Raw genomic sequence first — 25,347 nt, forward strand, 5'->3', positions numbered from 1 at the left:
TGACTCCCATTTACTTCAACTGGAGTTGTGGTTGCTCAGGCCCAACCTGTCTTAAACTGAGTGCCTGTAAACTGAATTACCCAAAATTAGAGGATTTGCCTCTCAAATGTGATCCTGCAGGGTGATGAGTTGAGATACTTGGCAGACATACATCTTAAAAGAAGCTCCTATTTCACTCCATTTATAGCCATGTAGAGCAACGTCTGCCATGTTTTGATGTTATGGACTCTGTCCCTAACTGAGCAAATATATGTGTAAAGTTATTCCTGGGTGTAAATGTTTTCAGGGCCAGAGATCATACCATCAAAGCATTGCAAGCTCTGTGTGGCTCACCCTGAGCACTGCCACCGGAAAACTTTTCCCCCAGTGGCATCCATCGGGTTGGCTCTGGTGCCTCCTGGAGTCATGTGCTCATGGCGCCGGTATAGAGGGACCTGCTGACCTATGGCCCCTCAGTTCCTTCTTGCTGGCTAACTCTGACAGAGAGGTGGGTTGGGGAGCTGGAATGGATATTTGCAAAACATCTCGAAGAACAACAGTTACCGAAACGTTAGTAACCATTTTTTCTTTGTGTGCTTGCACATGTCTATTCCAGTGTAGGTGACTCCCAAGCAGTTGCAGGTGGAGGGTTGTCAACTGGATCATTGTTTTCATCAAACCCATTTTATAAGACTTTTTATGTTTTCTGATGAGCGGTGGAAATTAATGTACTGCCTCTATCTGAGCCCTGTCAAGAAAACACTCCACTCTGCTTCATATAGATAGATCCATTGACAAGATATTTGGGGATATGGGGAAATTTAGAACCAGATTTAGATCTGAACTTTGTGGCTCAGGCACATTATTGTTGTTTAAAGAAATGTTAGTCAGTAAAATAGGACTGCAAACCTCTCCTCCTCCCGCTATTCATATAGCAGTCAATGTTAAACACTCAAAAAAAGGCAAATATAGGCAAAGCCCATTCTGTTATTTGTAAGTATTATTGAATTGTTTAAAATTAATTTTGCAGTACTGAGGTACAAAGTAATCTCCTTACAATGAAAGATCTTAGGGTCTCCCTTCACTTCAGTTACCTCAGGCTCTTACTCAAGTGTTGTACCTAACATCCCTCCTATCTACATACACAACCTCTCCAGCTGAATATGGTGGTGCTTTCAACCTGGGCTAGCAGGCCTGTCTGAGAGCTGCAGGTTAGAGCCCAGGTGTTGCTTTCACTTGAGCTGGTAACCCACCCAATCTGCAGTAAAGACACAAGCTAAATCACTCCAGTGCTAATAGTCCTCTAGGGCCTTCCCACATTTCAACCTGTGTGCCCAGAAGGGCAGACAAGTTTTCCCACAGTTCACTGAGAAAGAACCCCAGAGTGGCCCAGCTTACTGCAGCACAAAGAATCATGGGCCATGCCCCCAGAAATCCTAGTGATACACATGGGTGAGTACAGCGCCACTGAGGGCTCAGCTAGGGCTTTGCAATGTGGCTGCTCCTACCCAGGCTAGGCTAACCTGAATGTTCAGGCCCAGGTGCCAATCACCCAAGTTAACGCTGCAGCGACGAAATAGCCTTATATACTTTGGAGCCTGTTGTCAAGACATACCCAGCAGACCCATAAGAATGCATTGATTTGCTCTTAAATTCTCTAAATATGTAGAGAAATTCTTATAGAATCACATTCAATTCTCTAGTACTTTTCCATAAAGGTGGGGTTTGAAATGAAACTGCACCCCATCGAAAGCTGGTTCCTGGAGATAAAAATTTCATCCCACTCAGGACTAGCAGAAATTAAAAAGTTGCATTTGCTTAGCAGGTGGTTCTTGTTGCCTCGCCAATTAATGCAGCAGGAAAGACATTACCTGCTGGCCTATGATGGGAAAGAAGCAGGGAGGTCACAAGTGCAGAGCAGATAGGCTTCTTACCCAAACAGCTGGGAGGGGAGTTTTACCTATGTTTTGGACAGATGTCTGTACAAATGTGTATGTATTACAACTATGAAGGTAGCACCTGGCCTAAGATTGTTAGCAGAATGATTGTTCTGTTTTTAGCTTGTTCTCTTAAAGGCCTAACAAATATAGTAACCTGGTAAATATGCATATGGGGGGGAGGAGATTTTTCTTGTGAGGAAGAAAAGAGTATCAGAGAGTTTCAATTGGCTTCGGATCAGTCCTTTGAAACAGGGCCTTGTTATAGGCTTAACAGGGCTGTACCAGGCAGTTCTCTTAAAAAACCTTCACCTAGTTGTATTGTGCAAACAGCCGAAAAATCTACATAACATATGGTGCAAATATTTCAAAAGATGGAGAACTAGATATGGAAATGTTTGTACTGATGTGGGAATGATGGTTGGAATTTTTCCCTTTAGCAACATATTTTCCATGCTGTATCTCATAAAATCCATTCACTGTGAACCCAGTCATGTACTTTCTGTATAAAGGCCCTTAAAAATAAAGTAAAAAAAACAAACAATGAATGGCATCAACTCAAGCTTTTTCCTATCAGTGTCTATTTGCTGTAAAGGAAAAAGAAGGCAGCAGTTTATATCTTGGCATGAAGCAGACACCACTTCAAAGCACCGTAGTAAGAGTGCATGGAAATTGGGGCCAGAAACCATTTTTAGCCTGATTAGGTCAAGATTAAGCCCAGAGAAAACCTCCAAACTAAATCAGAATCAGCTGGGGCTCATCTTGGAAAGACCAAAACAAAAACTTGGAAGGTATCTAGAATCTCAGATTACTTTTTAAATGGAAGAATAGGGTTTTTAAGACTGCTTGAGGCTTACAGTTACTGAATGGCACGAAGCATTCTTTTTTAAATAAATAAATAAAGTTGATTCTTCACCTTTCCAGGAAAAGTAAGTCCTATTTTGATGTTTGGATATTTGATGTTGGGCTAATGTAAAAAATACAGTAGTCAGTGGAATTCCTTGCATGAGTAGGATTTATTGGGGTGAATGGGAGTTGCAGGATTAGGTTTACACACAATATGCGATATACATGCACTCTCTTACAAAATCCAACTTTGCCCTGGCCTCATTGAAGTCAGTGGAAGTTTTGCCATTGACTTCAGTGTGGCCAGGATTTCACCCCAAGATTTTTGAGCTTGCTGGGGAAAGGCATTTCTGAGAATGCGATTAGGGAAAAATATATATTGTTTTGCCCATGTCAAAAAAATGTGTACAACTATCTTATTGAGAAGCTCTAGCACCTTGGTGATTTGGAGTATGGGCTTGAAATTTGGTGTGTTGGGGTGGGGGAGGAAGAGAGGGTCATCTAGGTGCCAAGAATGTGTTTATTTATCACCCTATGAAAAACTAACCAAATTTTTGGGCCAAATTATAAGCCTCTGAAAATAGCAATTCTCATATGCTCAATAGAGACATCTTAAAATTTGGCAGCTACATTCTCCATAGAGCCAATCAGCACTGAGCATGCTCCATCCTCCCACAATAACCTATGTGCCAGTTGAACTGGACTTATGCCATCTCCACAGAGCAACTGAGCCACCCTAGCAGCCAGGCAGCATGGCAGAGGAGAAGGAAGCAACCTGACTAGCATGTGGAGGGGTGAGGGAAGTGGGGGGCAGCCAGGAGCAAGAGCTGAGGAAAATTTTAGTCATGGTCTCTTTTCCCCTGCACTGCCTGCTGTTAAGCAAGATGTCTCCATCAATTTTTACCCTCCACTCTATTATAGTGTGTGTTTTGTTTGTGGGTGTGTGTTGCTATCTTTATATGTTGTTAAATGATTACAAAACTGTTTATTTTTCATGAAAAGTAAACTTAATTAAAATGTGTGCCATGATTTTTCCCCCAACCTAAAAACATGACTTTGCATTTTTTGCTGTGACAAACAACCAGCCCAAACGATGATCTTGTTCTTCTTTATAACAGGCCTTATTCACTTATGTTAAAGCTGTTTTTCTCCCATACAGTTAGGGCACCACACAGGTTAAGCTAAGCAGCATTATTTTTGAAGATATTGGTTACTATCTGTGTTGACTAACAAATAAAGGATATTTCCAGAGCGTGAGATCTGAAAACATAACCCTCTTCCCCAGCAAAATCAAGGAGTTTGCAGATGTTTTTTTAGAATTTTACATTCAGCACCAGAATGGATGTATTCTTAACTGTGCTCTCTTTTTCTAAGTGTTGGAAAGGAAGATTTCGACAAGACAAAGCAGAGAGGAGCTGATAAGAAAGGGAGTTCTGAAGGAAATGCCTGAGCAAGGTGATGACAAATAACTTAAAATGTAGATCTTAAATTCTAAGCACGGACATTACTGTTATGTTGTTCCATTACATATGAATATCAGCTATCCAGTATAAAAAGGCAGATTTGGCATGTGGTAGAGGCTGTGTGCCCAAGTGGATAGGGCACCAAACTTGGAGTCTGGAGGCTTTGGCTTAGTACACACTTACGGGGAAATTCGGCATAGCTTTGTAATTCCCTTTGACTTCCTAACTTCCCTTAAGTGCGCCATCTCCACTGTGCTGCACCGACGGGAAACGTGTTCCCGTCAATGCAGTGCTATGCCTTTTGAGGAGGTGGTTTAATCGAATCGACTTCCAGTTTGATTGAGTGGGTCTTCATGCTGGATAGATTGATCTGAAAGCAGCAAATTTGCCACCATCATTGTGTACATATCCTTAAAGTCTGTTCCTGGTTCTGCTGTTGACTTGCTGTGTGGTCCTGGGCAAGTTACTTGTGCTATCTGTAAAACTGGGATAACGCTCAGCACTTTTGTAAAGCAGATGGAGATCTGGCGACTAAGGGGCTGATTAATTGTGGTATAGACATTCGGGCTCGGGTGGGTCCTGGACACTAGGACCCTGCAAGATGGGAGAGTCCCACAGCTCACGCTGCAGCCCTGCGAGCCCAAGTCAGCTGATACAGGCCAGACATGGGTATTTAATTGCAGAGTAGAAATACCCTATGTGTCACAATCGTAAACCAAAGCAAGCAACTCAACAGCTGGTGTTTCAAATATCGAGAGGTACCAGGTGCGGGATCACACACACACACCACCATCATCACACATGCTACATTCAAATAATTAGAAGCATAATGAGCTTTGAGGAAAATTCCTTTTGTTTAAAAACACAACCAGATTTAGTAATTGGTAAACATAGCAAGACATATTATGAAAAGCATGTGGAAAGCATTGTTACCTGAGGATGATTATACCTGAAGGTTTTCAGCAGCATGCACATCTCTTTAAAATGTTTGTTTCTGCTTTTCACAGTGGCAGTATTTGAACTATTCTTGATTTAATTAAAAAAATGTAGATTAATAAAATCTTAGTCTAATATAATTTTAGTAACTGCAATATTTTTCCATTTTCTCAAATTAATCCATTTGTCATGCAGACTAAAAAGATTTTGTCAAGACAACAGTAAAAGTAACTGACTAAGAATCTAATGGAATATAAAAGTCTTAGAGGACAGTTTCTGATACTATTTCTAAAGATAGATTTCCATTAAAAAAAAAATTTTACTCTGACCTGAAGAATCAGTATAGTGAACGTTAGATGTGAAGTCAGAGAGAGCTTAATATTTACACTCCCCACAGCTTCATCTACATTAATATTTAGAAACAGGGGGTTATTTTTACACCTGTGAGTGCTGGTGCTTATCTCTAAACACCATTGCAGTGTTTGTGTATCAGAGCATGACACTCAGGACATCTGAGTTTTAAGCTTGCCCTAAGCCACAGAGCAAGATTGTGGCAGAGACAAGGAATTTAAGTGCTCTGTGCATCCATTTACTCATCTGTAAAGCTGATTTTTTTTTTTTTTTAAATACTTTTCTTTAGCGGTGCTATGAGGTTTGATCGATGTTTGCAAATTGCATCTTGGTGGGAAAGTGCAGTACATGCAATGTTTTAATCTCTATCTTTGTTTAGAATCAGATTTAAAATAAATAAGCTAAAATGGACATACATAGGCAGTTATTTCCTTGACCCTTCTTCCCTCTCCATCCCTCTGAGTACTCAGTACTCTGTTGTGATACACATTAAACCTCCTGCAGATTGAGTCAGTACACAAAGAAAGAGAAAGATAGGGAGGTGAAATATTTTCTCCCCTGTTTAAGAAGGGCACCTATCCATTTCTGTGCTTTCTAGAATGCTTCTTGTGGTAAGAATGTATGTTTTAAAGAGCAATTTAAAAGACTGAGTAGAAGCTTGATGCTCTGAGAAAGAAGGCACATAAAGACAGGAGAGTAAAAAGTTGGATGAAAGGGAAAGGTTAAGCAGGATGGGGAGGAGGAAAGGATGAGCACAGAGATATAGACAGGTTAAAGGTCTTCAAGGTGAGAATAAGAAGTCTGAATCAGATATGGAAGATGAGGGGGCAGTGGCATCATAATGGCAGTCAGCCAAGGAGATAATTTTGGTGACAGCACTTTGCGTGGATAGAAGAAGAATGGGGGGAAGTGGTGAGGACAAGTTTACCGCAGTGAAGGCAACAGATGAACAGGGTGTGGGGGAAGATTTTAAACTTTGGAAGTGGAGAGGAAAGAATGGGTTTGTGACAGTCTCAGTGTAAGGACTGAAGGAGAGACAGAGGAGTCAAAGATGACAGCAAGGTGAAAAGGAAGATTGTGGAATTATCAGCAGTAATGAACAAGGAAGGGAGAAGAATTTAAGAAAGTGGAATTCAATTATCATCATGCTGAGTGTGAGCTGGTGTCACAATAGTCTGAATGATACAATCAGAGACATAAGACTGAACAATGGGAGAGATCAAGGATAAAGACCAAGATTTGAGATTCATAAAGATGGTAAGAAAAGCTATATAATAAGATGAAATAAAGGGAAGGCAGGCTAGGGCCAAGAACTGAATGCCAAGAGATACTGACAGAACAGGAGGAAGAAAAGGAGCTATCAAAAAAGCAGCAATTGGAGACATAAGAAGAGAACTGAGATAGAAAGCGTAATAGAATCTTCGGAAGGAGAGAGAATACAGTAGGAGGCGAGTGATCAGCTGTGTCAAAAGCAGCAGACACCTGAGAAGAAAGGTAATAGAGAAGAGGGTCTTAATAATGACCAGGAAGAATATTGCTGATATTAAGTACAGTCTTAATAAGTACAGTGAATTGCAGGAATGGAAATCAAATTGTAGTTAATCACAGACAGAATTGGAGAAAGAGAAAGTAAGTAGATAACATCCTCCAGATGTTTGGAGGTAAAGAGTGATGAGCAAGATGCACTGTTAGTTTCATGTGGGGAGGTGTTAAGGGAAGGTTTTTAAGACGATTGTAGAAACTATAGTTAAATATTAGTAAATAAAGATAATGTGCTATAACAGATTGGGCAAAATTTGGTCTGCATAATCTTTATTACTTGTACGATGCATTACTTAGAATTCATCTTGTCTCTCAAGGTTCCGATGGAAGAGTTGGATGACAATAATCAATGTTATTTGTTAACTGGGCACATGTGAGCTGGAAGTCAAATTTTGTGACCAGGGAGCCTTATAATAGACTATTACAGAGTCACTTAGGGTAGACCTTCATCAGAATGTTTTATACATAAAATAAATTCATGTGAAATTCTGCTTTTCTTTCATGGAAACTTAAAACCTGAAAAATCACTGTGTTGACAACAAACGGAGAACTACCTCTTGAGCAAGCTGTAAAATTGGATAACCTTTTTGAATTTTCATTTCAGATGGTGATGTAACAGTAAATTTTGAAACCTCAAACGGGCACACCATAACTATTAGTGAAGAAACCATACAGGAAGAAAATGAAATAAAGACCACAGAAGACAATGGCTCCTTATCAGCAAAAGCAACAGCTGTGGAAGGAAAAAAAGATAAGAAAGGTACACAGACAAATTCTTTGTATTCTCACAAACCTCTATGGGTCATAAAGTGGGGTGTGGAGTGGTCTGAGCACAGAAGTGGGAGCCAGGAAGGTCTGATTTCTAATCTCAGTGCTGACTCCATTTCTGGCTTCAGGCAAGTCTCTATTTCAGATTCTCCTTCTGTAAAATGGGGATAATAATACATAATGTACGAGTGCATCCTCACCTCATTGCTGTTCACAGCATTGCAGGGGGTCCTTGTCTCTAGCACCCTCTACAGGGCTTTTCCTTAGACCTGCAACAGTCTAACTCCCCCTCAGGGCATTCTTGGCTTGGCCTTCTGGTCATGTCCCATAAAAGTCTAAAACCCTTCAAGGGAAGCAGGAGTAAGTCCAAATGGAAGTTCAAACAAGTCTTTGAATTAACAGCCCGTCCACCTCCCTCAGGCTTCACGATAGTTCCCTTCTTATATCCTGCCTGTTAAACCTTAGCCCAGGGTTTCTTCCACCCTCAAGAGACTGCTCTCTCCTAACTGAGCTTCCTCAGTCTACTTATAAGGCCTAATTCTGCCTTCTCTGCCCAGGAAGTAATTAGTTAATCATCTCCCCAGCTACAGAGAATGACTAATTGGGTTTCTTCCCCTTGCCTTGCAGTGGACGGGGGTTAAACACCATTACACAAACTCATTAGTTAGGATTGTTGAAGAAATTAGTTTCTGTAAAATTTTCAAAAGTGTCCAAAGTGACTTATGAGCTTATGTTTCAGTTTCAGAAGCAACTTGGGAAGCTAAGTCCCATTGACTTTCAATGTGTATCAGCCACCTAAGTGTTTGCCACTTTTGAAAATTGAACTTAAGCTCCTAAATCACTTATATGCTTTTGAAAATATTACCCCATGTCTATAAGGTGCTTTGTAGAAGACATTGTATACATGCTAAATATTACTATCTGGTCAAACCCTGAAGTCGATATTAGCTTATGCTGTCTTCATTCAAACATCTATTGACTTCATTAGGAGTTTGATGGAATAAGGAATAGTAAATACTGAGTGTGGATCACATGATTTGGCCCATTATTGTTGTTTCTTCTCTAGTATCTTTGGTAATTCACACTGCTATTTCATTGTCCGTGAAAATTACCATTGAATTACAGCCTGTTTATTGGGCTTTTTCCTGAAAAGTACCAGGAATGCAAAGGGTCAGGATCTCTTTATTTCTGGCTGTTTGATTTAACAGCCTTTCCAAAATATTCTGGTCTATATAGAGAGAAGTGAACCTCAAAAGGTTGAGTATGTCAGTTCAGCTAATAACCCAAAAAGTTTGGATGCTTTTCCAAACCCTGCACATCTTTTGGAGCTGCAAATTGTGGCTGGATATCTGAGAACTGGCTTTCTTGTAAGATTTCCAGTACTTGCTGCCTTCAGCTGAGCCAGAAAAACAACAAGAACAGCCTTTCTCATGGTATTTTGGCACATCCAGCTTCTGGTCCCAGCCAAAAATAGGAATGCATAGATTCAGTATAATGAAAAATAATGGGAAGGGAAAACCCATCAAAAAAGGGCTCAGGTTGATTTTTGGGGCTAAAGATTGTCAGTTATTATTTTATCCATTTCTGCTCAGGGCTTTCTCTTGAATCATTTAAGAGCAAAAGAACATTTTATTTTAATTGTGATTGGATCCTACATGGCTGGTCCTGCAGAATTTAGCATTCTGGTTAAAATGGAGGGTTTAAAATCTGCATTGTTACCTTCTATACCTACTGTGACTGCTTTATAGAGAGCCACTCTAAACCCTTGCTACACAAGTTGTCTGAGAACAGAGGAGTAAGTAATTATGGTACCTCTTCTCTCCAATTCCTCTGAGAAATTGAAATGCATTGGGAAAAGAGGTAAGAAAAATAAGCAATATGGGATTTTGATCTTCTAGCTTCCATAAAGTTTTAGTAATATTACATAGGAGATATAAAGCACTTTGAATTTGAATAGTAAAATGGAAATATTAGAAGGCAAGAAGTGGTGGATGTACTCCTCAAACTTACTGAGCAAAACCAGTAACCACTGGGGTTACTCTTGACTTATACCACGTTAAATGAGAGGACAACTAGGCCTATTGACTTCAGTAGGAGTACAAAGTAAATGATGTGCTCATGGCCTCAGAAAGAGTCTGTGTCAGAGCTGGAATCGCAATGCAGGAGTTCCTGGTTCACTTCCTATGCTCTGATCATAGAACACACCGCTCCCTCTGATCACAGCTCTCACCCTGTCATAAGAATCAAGATATGAGAGCATGGAAGTTAGCTAGAAAATTCAGGGATAATGTGTTCAGGAAGCACAATCCATGACAGATGCTCTTAAGCATTTTAGAGGTACTGTACTTAAGCATAAATATTAAATGAGGGTTTTTGACCACTTAACTTGCATATGAGGACTGAAGGCAGGATTAATTCCTTTCATTTCGTACCAGGGTATGCTGTAGTAATCAATATTGGCAGAAGAAAGTGTTAAAAAAATCATGTCAGGCCCCCAAAAATCATGAGATTAAAAAAAATGTGGAGGGTTCTTTCTCATAGACTCATAGACTCTAAGGTCAGAAGGGGCTAATATGATCATCTAGTCTGACCTTCTGCACAATGCAAGCCACAGAACCTCACCCACTCCTGTAATAGTCCCCTGACCTATGACTGAGTTATTAAAGTCCTCAGATCATGGTTTAAAGACTTTAAGGTACAGAGAATCCACCGACAAGTGACCCCATACCCCATGCTACAGAGGAAGGCAAAAAAACCCCAGAGCCTTTGCCAATCTGTCCTGGGGGAAAATTCCTTCCCGAACCCAAATATGGCAATCAATTAAACCCTGAGCATGTGGTCAAGACTCACCAGCCAGACACCTTTTCTACATGCTTTTGAGCCTTTAAGGTTCATGTTTTCAATCTTTTCCCCACAACCAGGAGGGCTAGGAACTTTAAAAAAAATAAAAAGTGAGATTCTCACAGAACTCCAGGATCTGCGGCTTTTAGGAAAAACAACAAATATCACAAGACTCTCAATAAAATTACAAGAGTTTTAACACTGAGTAACAGAACATGGAATATGTTAGGAGTCAAAGGAAGAACCATCCCATGGTGATCTATAGTGTTAGAGAAACAGTGGGCAAACAATAGACTGAAATATACAATGTAAAACGAGTTAATCATTTGTGAAACAAAAAAACCTTCCAAGCTGTCCTGTGTGCTGCCAAACAATTCTATAAACTATAAACCCATCTGCTGCTTGTCAACTTACAGATGCTTCTAACATTTTGTGAAAAAATTCCCTTTGGCAGCTTAATAATGTAACTGTTGCTATTTGAAATAATGATGTGGTGTCAGTCACCCAAGTGGCATGTTTAAAAGGAAATTCCTCCCTTGCATAAGGATAATGAGAAGCTGCTGACAGTTTTTACATACAACAGGTAATTGAATATTGAGCCTTTGCAGATGAGAAACCTGGATCTTGTTATAGATCATTTATTGACTTTGTGAACTCCAGTGTTTTTTAAAAAGAAAATTACCCAGCACTTTTCAAGGAAAATTAAGAGCTAAATTATGGCTGTCCTGTGTAGGTACACTAGAGTGGAGGAGAGGGAATAGCAAGCTGCTAGTACGTCCCCTCACCAGTTCACCTAGGCAGAAGGCAGATGTAACTGGGTTGCTTGAGCTATGGAAGTGCTAGGCAGGGGGATTGCTAGTGTGAACCCAGCCTCCATTTCAAATTCCAGATTGGGCAACAGTGTGGAGGAGGGGTATAGCCATGGACTTGTGCTTTCCCCTACCCCTCATGTGCACAGTCCCACAGCCCTGGAGCAGTACTAGGGAGAGCACAGGCTACACTTGTAGACAAAGCGTCAGAGTTCTAACTCATAAGGATGATCTTCTCTTACCTTCCCCAAGCACCCCTAAGGCAGTATGCTTACTCCTCATTGCATAGCATAATACCTCTGGGCCGGGGTCTCTGGTAGGATTGCTCTTTCTTCTCCATCTCTGGCTCGCTAGCTTAGTTTAGAACCTTAAGCATAGAGTTTGGTTTAGTTCAGTGGTACTCAGCCAGGGGTATGTGTACCCTGGGGACACGCAGCAGTCTTCCAGGGGTGTACATCAACTCCTTTAGATATTTGCTTAGTTTTACAACAGGCTACATAAAAAGCACTAGCGAAGTCAGTACAAACTAAAATTTCACACGATGACTGGTTTATACTGCTCTATCTACTATACACTGAAATGTAAGTACAATATTTATATTCCCATTGATTTATTTTATACCCATATGGTAAAAATGAGGAAGTAAGCAATTTTTCAATAACAGTGTGCTGTGACAGTTTTGTAGTTTTATGTCTGATTTTGTAAGCAAGTCGTTTTTAAGTGAGGTGAAACTTGGGGGGTGGTGTGCAAGACAAATCAGACTCCTGAAATTGAGGAAATATTTGGCTGAATACCCAGTAGCAAGATATTGATGGGAACGGAGGCTGAGAAGTTTAATTCTGCAGACTGGTAGCCAGCCGTGATTATTAGCGGTGTGAAAACCAGTAGTAATGTGGGAAGCCAGGGCTCTGTCCTGGATGCTGTGAGACTGAAAACAAGCTTCTGAAATGTTCCTAAGCATTTACAGTAGATCAGCTGAACAATGCTGTGTGTTCTGGTGGGTTTCTGCATGTCCCCCACTGCAGGAAATTTGCAATGGTGATTTCCAGCTGGAATTCATATATCTGGGTCTTTTTCCAAAGGAGAATTCTATTCCAAGCTCCAGCAAAGACTCTGCATTTTAACTCAATATGACACAGCTTCTTATCCCTTCCATTTGTCCACCCATCCCTTATCTCCCTTTAACTTAGTCTTTTATTTTTCTCATGATTGGAAACCTGGGCTCTGATCCTTAAATGAGCATGTAAGCCCATGGGCTAACTCTCTGTCCCATGCATGAAAGAACACTCTCCAGCTACAGATTTTCAGTTCGGTTTTCTTCAGGGCTTTGGTTTCTTCAAAATAAAATGATTTAGCGCAAGTTCAGCATATCAACCACATCCTTTCCCCTTCACCCCAAGTCTTCTGTGGGGGCCTATCTACTCTTTACAAGATTCCAGACCTGCGGAGTCCGAGTCAAGGCAAGCCTTCTCGTTCGTAACTTGCTCCCCGCAGGATCACACGTTGCAGGCCATTCCACTGAGAGTCATATGTAAACTAGCCTCTTTCCCCTGGCCCAAAGACTCCCACAGACTCCCTTCCACAAGGCCCCTTGCATACTGTGCTGCTGATACAAGTGATGACAAAGAGTCAGAGGTCCACAGTGGCTCCCACTATGTCCTTGATTAATCATGTCAGTGTCACGTACACATGCGGGGAAAGGGGGAAATCCCTCTTTTTCCACATAGCAGTTTCAGTTTTGCAGTAAGCTGTGGTAACCACATGCTGTTTGTAACACTCATTTTCCATAGCATCACCCACTGAGTTACATTACTCTTCCTGGAGGTGATGATTTTGCTGTTGATGTGGATTAGATGGTTGAGTTGCAGTTCTACCTGTTCTCTCTTCCTGAGCCTGCTGTGTTGCCATTTCCTTGTGCTGCTACTCTAGCATTAGAAATAATAGTACTAAAACAATATGAGGTAATGCTGTGATAGATTGAGAAAAGCATAGGACTTTCGTTATTAAATATCCCTAGCAATTAACAACACGTTAGCAATACATTTGTGAACATGCAGGGACTTGTTTCTAAGTATTATGGCCAGAATTTTCAGAAGGCCTCGACATCCACCACTGGAGCCCCAGTTTAAAAAGACATCAGCTATCACTTAGGTCCTAAAATAAGGAGTCAGATTTTCAACAGAGCTCAGCACATTTGGGTATCCCTGGTCCTTTCGAAAATCTGGCCACAGCATCCTAGTGGGAGTTGCTAGATGCTGAACATTTTGTAAATCTGGACATCATTTACGTGTCTATGTAGCAGTGGAGTTTTCTCTGGCATCAGAACATCTGGCCCTTAGAAAATATATTCTACATATAAATATGATATTGATCGAAGCACTGAATGAGGCATTAGCATTTGCTTTGCTTTGTTTTAAAAGGGTGATTGATGGGTGGATTGCATTGGGCCCAGTGATTGCTCACTGTCCAAATCTAGCGCAAGGTGATAGAGACTAAAAGTTACTCCCATCTGATGGCTGTTTCAGGTCATTTTATAAAATGAGTTGGCCCTCTTGGTGCAGTTCCTAGTGGACAGATGTCCAAATCAGAAAAACCGCACCTCACAGTTGGGTGCTGGTATACCATAGAGATGGATAGGGAGAAACAGATAGAGATTTGGCTTGCATGGCTATTGCTGTTGTCAGTCTCAGCTGAGTTGCCAAAGAATGAATCGTCATGAAGATTAAGGGCCCATATACAAGCAGAATTAAACTGGGGGACTCAGTTACAACACAGTTGTCTCCTGACCCAATTACAGTCCTCAGATGGTCCCAGGCTTTCATGTGGTTCAAAGGCCTGGTTGTGGGAAAACCATGCTGTTTTATTTGTATTACCTTCATGCCTAGGAGCCCCAGTCCCGAACCAGGACTCCAGTGTGCTAGGCGCTGTACAACATAGAACAAAAAGATGGCCCCTGCCCCAACGAGCTTACAATCTAAACATTAGACAAGAGATGACAGATGGATACAGATAGACCAGGGAGTACAAGAAAACAATGAGACAGTATTGGTCAGCAAGATGGGCGGTGGTGTCAACACACCAACAAGCTAAATGTCAAGTTTTTTGTAAGCATGATAGCAAAAAAGGGTTTGAGGGAGGATAATGAGGGGCTTTATGGATGTTTCTGGTGAGCTGCTCCCATGCATGAAGAGCAGGATACCAGAAAGCATGAAGATGCTTATGTGAAAATTTAACAAGTGGGCAATGGAGGCTGGCATCATTGGACAATGGAAGGCAGGAGTCGACATTTTGATAGGCCGTGAAGGGCCTTGAAAGTGAAGACAAGTGGCTTATGTTTACTGTGATAGAGAAGGGGGAGCCAGTGGAGATATGCAAAGAGAGGTGCGACATGGTCAAAGCGACAGACTAGAGAAATGATCCTTGCAGCGGTGTTCTGAATGGATATGATTAGGGCAAGATTGAACTCATCAAGACTGGAGAAAAGGATGCTACAGGAATTGAGATGCGAGACGATGAGATTTCTAGCTGTGTGGATGGATAAGAAAGGCCTTATCTTAGAGAGAGTTTCCAGAATGAATCTGCAAGGCTTAGACATAGCCTGGCTGTGTGGGTGAAGATAATACCCAGGTTACAGACCTGAGTGACTGGGTTTCCTCACACCTCTCTGTGTATGTGCCTGTCAGTGTAGGGGCAGTTTTGAGAAGTAGGGGCACCATCATTCTGTCCTGTATATTAGGTCTTGTCTGGCCACAGCTCGCTGGAAACCTCCCTAAGCTGATCACATCTCATTTTAGCTAACCAGTTTTTCTTATCAGTCATCAGATAAACATCCCAAAAGCTGACCATCAGCTGTGGTATTAAAGACCTATCTGTTTGTCTGTTTCCTGAAGGCAACACAGAGCTAATGGAAGATATTTTATTAATTGATTTAAATTCTGCACCCTTAGACCAGATCAGGGGGAAGAGGAATTAATTATTTCTTTAAATGGTTGACTTCATAAAGGATCCAGTTGGGAGTTTCACTGAGCCAGCCATAGAACTGAAATCTCTCATCTGATTTTTCTCTCCCACTGGCAGCATACATAGCTACTGTCATAATCTTGCCTCTTAAAAATAGGCAGGCCTTCTTCATATGTCTTCCACTGCTGTCCAGATACCTTTTTCCACTGCATCAAAGCAGAAGTCATCATCAAAAAGGGAAGCTCGGGAGAGTTTTGAACCACATGCATAGGTGATGTAATGACTAGATGTGCATAGAGAATGTACTATAAAAGGGGAAAAGAAAGTTTAATAAATATACCTCCTCCTTCTCCCTGAGTGTGTCTGATCCAGGAACAAGAAGCAGGAGAGCAGAGAGATACTTCAAGGGGTCAGTGAGAAGAAGTAACCCTCAGTTTAATAATTGTAAAAGGTTGTCATAAATATTGTATCAAAAGTATTAGCAAGAACAGACAGGTCCATAATGTTGTAAGCTTAGGCCGGAGATAAAGAATGATGAAATCAATAGTTAGTGTAAACTGATTGTGCTAGATAAGTGGTTCTCAACAGGGGTATGTGTACCCCTGGGGACATGCAGAGGTCTTCCAGGGGATACACCAACTTACCTAGATATTTGCATAGTTTTACAACAGGCTACATAAAAAGCACTAGCGAAGTCAGTACAAACTAAAATTTCATACAGACAATGACTTGTTTATACTGAATCTACTATAGACTGAAATGTAAGTACAGTATTTATGTTCTAATTGATTTATTTTATAATTGTATGGTAAAAAATGAGGACATGAGTAATTGTTCAATAATAGTGTGCTGTGACACTTTTTTGTATTTTTATGTCTGATTTTGTAGGCAAATAGTTTTTAAGTGAGATGAAACTTGGGGGTACGCAAGACAAATCAGACTCCTGAAAGGGGTACAGTAGTCTGGAAAGGTTAAGAGCCACTGTGCTAGATAATCCAATAAGTGAAGAGGAATGAATTATTTGTCTTCATTCCCACAACGTGTGAAAACAGATAAGTTTGCATGCTGCATGTAATGACGACCAATGACACACTGGGCTCAAGTTCACCATTGCTAGACCATAGGGTTGATGGAACCCTGATCCTGGGATAAAGCAATGTAATTGTTGTCTAACACATTATTTGTCTTTCACCTACTAATCGTTACAGTGAATAAATGCTGCTTATCTTTTGGAAATGGATTAGAGATGGAGTAACATAGAGGGTGGAAGGCAGGGCAAAGAGATACAGGAATAGTCACTTGACATGCCGAGAATGTGATTCTAATGTGATCATAACTGTAAGAGCTGATACACAGATTGCCACTGATTGCCAACAATAGCTATCTCCATGCCAAAGATAGCTATTTTTAGAAACACTTTAACTATGCACTTTGCTCCTATATTTTACCCAAACATTGTGCTTGTCACTAACAGGCAAGGCAAACAGTTGTGATTTTGATGCACGCTTACTTTTGTATAAAGTGTTTTTCAGAAAAGGTCAGAAAGGTTAAGACTGAACAAGTGCTCAGCTAGAATGACGGAGTAGAATAGAATTTCCACCTGGCAAGCTCCTAGGCACAACCACATGATGTAGAATTTTATGTAGGCTACAAAATCTACTTTGATTAAGGAATTATTGATTCTTGACACTACTGTCCATGCTGGCAGTCACAATCAGAGTCAGCACAAGGGTGAGTGATTATTCCCACGCCAAAAAACGTTCCGTTTAGTTTGGCTTCAGTTCTGCCTGAAGAACAGAAGTACCATGAGGAAGATACAACTTACCATTTCTAGCAAACATGCTGTGACACAGCAGAATGAGCTGCTGCAGCTGAAATTTCCAGCACTGCCAGGTTTGGTAACCACTGAACTTGAGACTGAGGAGATGCCCCTGTTTACAGAACAGTCACAAATTTAAAACAGAACTAGATGATCTGCTGTTCTCATGAAAGGGAAAAAGAAACTGAGGGAATTTGTTTGAGGGGAAAATGGAGGTCCCAGATTCTACCGCTGACTCTGACTGACTGTAGTTAGCAGGCCAATCAGTGCTACTGCAAGTGAAGGGTGGAACACGGAAACCTACGGGATAGATAAAATTGAAAGGAGCAGGGTAAGTGCCGCATCCGCCATAAAAAGGTCTTCAGTTGAGACCTAATGTAACATTTCCCTGGGCTGGTGTACTGTTATTAAGCAAGAGAAAAGGAACTCTCTTCCAATACCCAAGAGGCTAAGCAGCATCATTGTCATTGCATTTACATGGTGTATGTCTGTGTCAGTCGGCTTCTGTTCACTTTCTTCTTTATAGAGAGCACTGTTAACTGTCCTGAAAAACCGGCATCCCATGCTCCACCACCGCCTAAATCTAAGCCTAAACCTAAAAAAGCATTGATGCCTCCAAAAAACGTTTCTACTGCTGCCACCGCCACCAGCCATAAGAGTAATGAAGCACCTCATGTTAAAAAAAAAGCCAAGGCTCCTGCTAAGCAGCCCCCTGCCCCACCTCCCAAGCCAACAGGTCACAATGCAAATCGAGAAGCTGGTGAGTACTAGACAGGAAGTGCCAGTATGGTGGGTGCATGTGCATGGGGATGCTTGTGCTAATTGTTCTGTGGGTAAATTGTAACATACTAATGAATCTGCACCTTACTAGCTCTCCATTGGGCTCATGCTCTGCTGTATAAAAACTCTTCTGAAAATGGATAAAATCACTTCTCTGTCTAACATCTGTATGTGTAAGAGTAAGTACTGCGCAGAGGTGATGTAGAATTCCCAATTAACTGCAAAAACTGAGGATAAAGAGAGGTGTTAGGAGAAGCTGCAGGGGAAAAGGTGAGTTCCAAGATAAATTTTATCTTGGATGCCCCAAGAAAGAGATTGTTCTAGGAAATGGGAAATAGGAAATTTCTCCTGGAAATAACTAAAATTCCAATACATTTGACAAGACTACAGGTTCTCTTAAGAGGGCAGAGCATAAAACCATTAAGTCAGCCCTAAAGACTGTTAAATATATTTGCTTCTAGCTGCTAGAATGGATTACAGCTTATTGAAAAAAGTCTAACTATTCCCCCAGTTGATAGATGGGTTGCTAAAATACAGAATACCCTTACTAGGACAAAATATGCCGTCAGATAAATTGCAGCTATACCTACCCATTGGTATACTGTTTAGCCACCATTTAGTAATGAGGCTAAATTAAATATTGTAAGCAGTCAAGCCTACAACACTAATATCCTTTGACTGAGTGTGGTTATAAATTATAGGATGACAAAAAAAATTAAAAGCACCAGAAGGTAATTAAAACACTAGTGATTTTATAATCCGTGCACTCTGTACATGCAATAGGCCAACTGGAAAGTTCATCTTGTGCCTGCATTTTTCTCTCCAAATATATCCCCGTTGATAGCTTGCAAATATTGGCAGGTTTTGTATTCAAAGCCTGGACGAAGAGTCCTATTGAAAACACTACAAAGCTGCTAAAATTTTGATAGTGACATTGCCAGAAAAAGTCTCATTCCTAAACTTGACATTAACTGTACCTGATACACCAGTTAACTGCAAAAATGAACATTTGGGTAACCCAGACTGCATTGCTTGTACTCCACATTGAAAACTAAGTTCTTTCAGGGTTGGGAAACTTTCTGACAAGGTAAAGCCAATAGACTTTAATAGAAATAAAGCAATGGACTGAGGTGAAGAAGGTGATTAGATCCATTTTTTGAATTTAGGTAAATAATCATCTTGTTTACTTAAAATAGGAGCTATCCTGGGGCCTGATTCTGTCTTCAATGATTTTGGTACAGCTCCATGGCGGAGAATGGGGACATGAGTCAACTGAACTTCAGTTCCCATGAGGCACCATGGCAGTATTTCCAAATTGAAAAAAAAATCAGGTTTTGGCTGAACTATTTTGGGTTTTTTTTTAATGAAAATTTGAAATTTTCCATGGAAAGCAGACATTTTTTCACAAAAAAATTTCACTTAGTCAAAAACCCAATTTTCCATCAAAAACAGTTTTGGTGGAAAATATTTAATCAGCCCTAACAATAACCAGAATGATAATACTTCTGACCCAGCTGAAAGTGGGCAGGAGATGTCATAGAAAAGCATTCTTGCAGGTTTTTCAGCGTGATTTCAAGTCCAAAGATGTTCTAAGAAAAACACTGGATTTCTGAATACCATCACCTTTTGAAGTTTACCAACTGATAATTATAGATTGGTTGCATATTATGTTGTGGTTTTTAACTTCAAGCACGTGACTAGTCTCACTGACTTCCACCCTGTGCTTAATACTTTCCTGGATCACGGAAAAAGTTCTCAACACCTTGCAGGATCAAGCCCTTTGTAAGCATTGTTCACCTTCACAGAAAGGTTTCTGCTAAATATTGTGCAAGAATGAGATACCATTTGTTTCCATTACAAGTTCCCACTTCTACCGTTAAGTTTCTTTTCATTTTGATTGATTTATTGTAAATTAGTCACCCATAGTACTCTGTTCATATGCAATACCTGCTTTACAGTAAGGTTCTGCTTTTATGCATTTTACAGCTAGTTTGTGGCACAAAGCGAGCAGCAAATGATTTGCCTAAGGTCACAGAGTTGAGTCTCTGCAGATTTTTCCAGGTGCACTGCTCATCACCCTATACCACAGAACCTTTTAAATGTCTGTACGCCATAAAAATTGTGTTAGAAGAGAAAATGGCATAATAGGCCTTCTCTATTATTTTCCTGCTTCAGACTTCATGCTGCCTAAGTATGGAAGCTATTTTTGTATCATGAGCTTATTTCACTGTAACAAATTTGACCAATAATTGTATTTTGGTTCCCATCATAATCTGCTGTTTTAAAGATACAGTTAAGTGAATTTCTGTCACACATTTTTAGCCTTCTGTTCCACTCTGTAGCAGGAAGGTTTGGTGACCAGCTGGTCTAGTGGTCACCTCATGACTTTACAAGTTCTGCCAGTCTAGTCATCTCAGAGGGAGCCTCAATCACCAACTCATGCTCCAGTTGCTCCCTCAGAGCTCATCACTACAAAGGAGTAGGGCAGGAGGGCAATGTAGGGAGGACCCAATCCCACCCACTCCACCAGATACCAGTGCAAGGCCCCGAGGGTTCTTTCAAAGTGGCCAGATCAGTTACTGAACTACCCCAAATTATGTATCCCCCGGGTCAATTCTTGTCAGTCTGATGCTCCTTATTTTGGGGCATGATGGCAAGCTAAGCAGACTCTCCTCAGTCTCTTAGGGTATGTCTACACTGCAATTAAAGGCCTGCAGCTGGCCCATGCCAGCTGCCTCGGGCTAAGGGGCTGTATAATTGTGGTATAGGAGTTCAGACTCAGGCTGGAGCTAGGCTCTAGGACCCTGCAAAGTGGGAGGGTCCCAGAGCTAGCCCAAGCCCTGCAATTAAACAGCTCCTCAACCAGCAGTGCTGGAACAGTTTATTTTATAGTGGGGGTGCTGAGAGCCATTGAACAAAATTGTAAACCCCGTATATAATGGAAACCACTTCAAGCCAGGAAGTATAGCAGCACCCCTCACACTCCTAATTCCACCATTTATGGCCTCAGCGGGGCCAGACTTAGAGGTAGGCAACTGCCTGGGAGCCGGGCTTGAGGTGGGGAGGCTTGGGGTGCTGTTTTTGTCGTTAGTGACAAAAGGGAAAACAGACTGTGTGAAGTAACATGTTTCAGGTATTCTGTATGTGGATTCATTTTTCACTAACTTCCTAGAATGTTCTAGACCTTTTGTAGTACCTCATGGAACCTTCCAGACTTTCTGAGAACTACATTTTCCTCGAACTTGCTAGAATGTTGTCAGCCAGGCCCTCGCGGGTATATAAAGGGCAGGGCGTAGCCAGTCAGTCAGTGACATATAAGAATGAACTGAAGTGAAGTGAGAGCCCAGCTGCGACATTGTGAACCTTGTTGTATTGTGTAATTGTGAAAGTGTATGGGGGGTGAGGGGGAAATGTAGGCAGACAGTGAAAATGCTCCTTGTCATTTGGTCTAGGGTTGGCTCTGCCCTCAGTCTGAGTCCCACGAACCCAAGTCAGCTGGCATGGGCCAGCCATGGGTGTCTAACTGCAGTGTAGACATACCCTCAGTGTCCAGTTCAGTTAGTCAAATCTGCTCAGGGCTTTCAACTCCCAAAGAGTGAGGGAACCTAAGTCCCAGCTGCTAGAGCAGCCTTCACAAAGCCGTTGCAACTCCCTGCACCATTCTCAGCCTTGTTTCCTGGTGCCCCGTGCAGTGCAGTTCATTCCCTCATTCTTCTTGGTTACCAATGTCCTTTTAAACTGTTCCTCCATTGGGAACATGCTTTGCATCTGTTAAAGAGCAGGGCCTCCCTCGCGCAGTGTTGCTCTACTCCCCACCCTGGTTCACTGTGGGGGCTTTTGACTCCGTCACATACTCAGAATTTTAATCCACTGATCTGTTATGTGGGTTTTATTTTAATGCTTCCATTCACAGTCTTGATACTAATGCATTTCCCATTACAACAAAAGTGTTTGACCTCCCAGGATTTTGATTAAAAGGATTTAATTGTATGGTTTTTTGGTTTTTGATTTTTTTTTTAAATGAGTCAGAATTCTTGTATTGAACTCCCAGCTCAACCGCTGACACATTGTGTGACCTTGGGCAAAAGAGCTTGCTGTGCCTCAGCTTCCACATCTGTAAAAGGGAGAGAAAAACTTACAAGAACATTGCAAGACTTAATTAAATGATATTCATGAAGTGCATTTAGATTCTCATATGAAAGGTGCTATGGAATGGCAATAATGATGGTAGTCTAATAGTCTGACAAAAAAATTGTAGTAGAAAAGGTCAGTGGTAAAGGTCATGCAACTTTAGCTGCAGACTGACTGGGACTAGATGTATCTTTTGGGGGGGAGCTGTCATTGTTTAGAAAAGAGGGACCAGGGAAGTTTTCCCTGGAGCTAGTCAGGCAATGGGCATCTGTTCTCCACAGAATGCATGCAACTAATTCTCACAAATGCTCTATGTGCATGCACAGGAGGATGTACAATCATGCTTTAGTAGACATAATACCATTTTCAAAAGCCCCTAAAATGATTTAGGAAACACAGTTCCATTTTCAAGAGTGATTTAGGCACTTACATGCTTAAGTCCCATTGAAAGTCAGTAGGACTTAAGCTCATAAGTGTCCGAGTCACTTTTGAAAATGAGACAGGCTTCTAAGTCACGTTAGGAAATTTTCCGACATTTTGTTAGTTATTTAGTCAGGACGACTGTGTTATTTTTTTAAACAACTGGATTTTTAAGATTATTACTAGGCATTGACCTAGTGGTCACCGCACAGTGGTGGGAATCAGGATCTCTAGCTTCGGCTCTAACACTGATCTTCTCTATGACCTTGGACAAGTACCCCTTCTGCCTCTAACCGCCTCTAAAACTGGAAGTAATAATACTTACCTACCTCACAGAGGACTTGTGAGGATTGATTAGTTAGCTGATGTTTGTCAAATGCTTAGAGTTATAGAAGTACTAAGTATAATTATTTTATTATTAAAATATCAATTCAAAATAAGTTCAAGTGGTTTAAAGAAAAACTGCATTTCTGAGGTTATAAAATGTTTGTCCTTTCTCATTTTAGCTAGTTCCTCTCACGTAAAAAAATTACCTGTCTCCAAGTCATCTTCTTCACCATCTCCTTTATCCACATCATCTCATACAAAAGCCTCTAAGGAGACAGCACCTAGTAAAACGAGCACATCAGGGACTTCCAGGGGCAAGAAAAAAACTGGGAAACAGTCAACCCCACGAACGCGTGCGGATGGGGACGTTTCTTCCGCCTCCAACACAGCGGGAGACAGTTTGGAAACAAAGGTGGAAAACTCTGAGCCAGAGCAATCTCGTGTCATAATTTCTGAATCTGAAGATACAGACCAGCAGAGCAAGCCGACTGTCCCTCCGCCTGCCCTTCTGCCTTCCTCTCTTTCTTCAGCCAGTCAGTTCACTGACTCCTCAGAAACACAAGATGTATCCATTAGCACCGAAGCAGGTCTGTCTGTCCCAGGCTCAGATTCTAATCCTCTTCTCCAGACTGAACATGAAACAGACAATGAAAATCTTAGCAGTGCAGCCCTAGACAATAGCCTGGATACGAGTGGAGAAAACACAACATGGTAAGACTCTACTGTCATTTATAAGCAATATGGTCCGCGGCTCATTGTTAGGGATGGTGAAACTATTCAGATAAAATAAGAAATGCTCCCAATCCTGTACCTTTGCCTATCATTTGAATCAAATCTATCAGATCCAAAAACTTTAGTTAGTTTGTTTTTCATTACTATTCATTTTCACTTTCCTTTACACTTCCATGTCCAAGTCAGAACCAAAAGTAGAAGTAGCAAAATACATGAATAAAACTCGGTAACACTTTCCCACCATAACTAGAATATTTGCAATAGCAACTGTTCCCCTCTGTTTCCCTTTTATAAGAATAATAAAAAAGTACCCCAAGCAGATCTTTCTATCACCCGAAAAATAATCAGAAGAATCAGAGACTTTGTAAAGTCCACAAGGGACTTCGCTATTACCATTCTGAATACCATAAAGGGGCCAAGATATTACAGTGATGGGCATCAATACCAACCCTAAATACATAGTGTTTTCTCCCAGTAGTTCCATCTCTATGACGAGCAGAACATAGTAAATGTCTTATTAAAGAAGCTTGTTCTTACGAGATTTCTTGAGCTATGGTAATACTTCAATAAAGCTTTTCACATTCAAAGCACTTTATAAATATTAATCCCTTTAATACTGCTGAGAGGCAGAAAAATTGTAATGTCCCTCTAGTTTTACAAATGACAAAACTGAGGTACAGAGAGGCTGTGACTAGTCCAAGGAGTCTATATCCTAGCTGGAATGGAAACTCAGGCACTGCCTGCTCCCAATCCTAAGAGCAAATCAGTAACTGATGCCAATTGTGGCCCACTACTATCCACATAGCACTCTAACCATGACCTGCTGCGATTCCTTTGTGACCTCCCACACATGGAAAATCATTATTGGGTTGCGTGTGACTAATACCACTTTCATTTGAAAGTAATTTTTAAATGTAATAACATTAAATATTTGCATGAACTATAAATCACACCTTTCATCCCAGAATCTCAAAGCATCTTTACAAACATAATTAATTCTCACAACATTCTTATGAGGTAGGGGAATATTGTATTATAAGTGGGTAGACTGAGATAAAGAGGTTAGGTACCTTGCCCAAAATTACATGAGCAGTCATTGGTAGAAACAAAACCCATGGAGCTCTGGTTCCAATGTCCTGCTCTAACCAGGAGACCACACTTCTTTCTCTAATGCAGGGGTGGCCCACCCGCGGCTCGCAAGCTGCATGCGGCTCTTTGCTCATACAAATGCAGCTCTCGCGAGCCACATGCGACTCTTTGTTCTATCAAATGCGGCTCCGCGCATTGTATGGAGTGCCAAAATTTTTTTACTTTCAAATGTGAAATTGACAAGCTGCTCGAATTATCTGCGGAGGGTAAGGTAAATGTGGCTCTTTGCGGTATCTATAGCTATTTTTGGGCTCTTCATCTCTGACTGGTTGGCCACTCCTGCTCTAATGCGAGGAACAAATGTACCAAGATATGTTAATCACATTTAGTGGGACTCCAGATTGGATACAAATCCCAGTTTGTTCTAAGGAAAAGAAGTAAAGCTAATGGACAAATAATTTATTAAATGAAGGGCCAGGCCTTGAATGGATATACAGGGAGAAAGAAGGCACAGGAAGCTGCACTTCCCCCACCCCCATTGCACTCCACACAAGGGATAGCCACAGTGTGGTTGGTGAGCATGTGGCTGGTGCTGTTGCCAGTGTTAACTTTCTTTA

General features: G+C 41.1%; 1 protein-coding gene across 5 annotated transcripts in view; it reads left to right on the top strand.

The window, feature by feature from the left end:
* The window catches only part of PHACTR2 (phosphatase and actin regulator 2), a 146,627-nt gene that overhangs the window by 89,539 nt on the left and 31,741 nt on the right, over positions 1-25,347 (top strand). For 3 of the 5 annotated variants that reach the window (XM_067542355.1, XM_067542354.1, XM_067542358.1), the window contains exons 3-6: positions 4,137-4,217; positions 7,659-7,814; positions 17,778-18,011; positions 23,089-23,620. In XM_067542355.1, coding sequence (XP_067398456.1) covers positions 4,137-4,217; positions 7,659-7,814; positions 17,778-18,011; positions 23,089-23,620 — 1,003 coding nt within the window. Of the gene's footprint in view, positions 1-2,773; positions 2,846-4,136; positions 4,218-7,658; positions 7,815-17,777; positions 18,012-23,088; positions 23,621-25,347 lie in introns of those variants that run through there. The other 2 variants (XM_067542356.1, XM_067542357.1) reach the window with 2 other exon arrangements.

This window comes from Emydura macquarii, unplaced genomic scaffold (assembly GCF_026122565.2).
Source record: "Emydura macquarii macquarii isolate MOO-44397 ecotype Brisbane River unplaced genomic scaffold, CSIRO-AGI_Emac_v2 contig_705, whole genome shotgun sequence".
Classification (NCBI taxonomy): domain Eukaryota; kingdom Metazoa; phylum Chordata; order Testudines; family Chelidae; genus Emydura; species Emydura macquarii.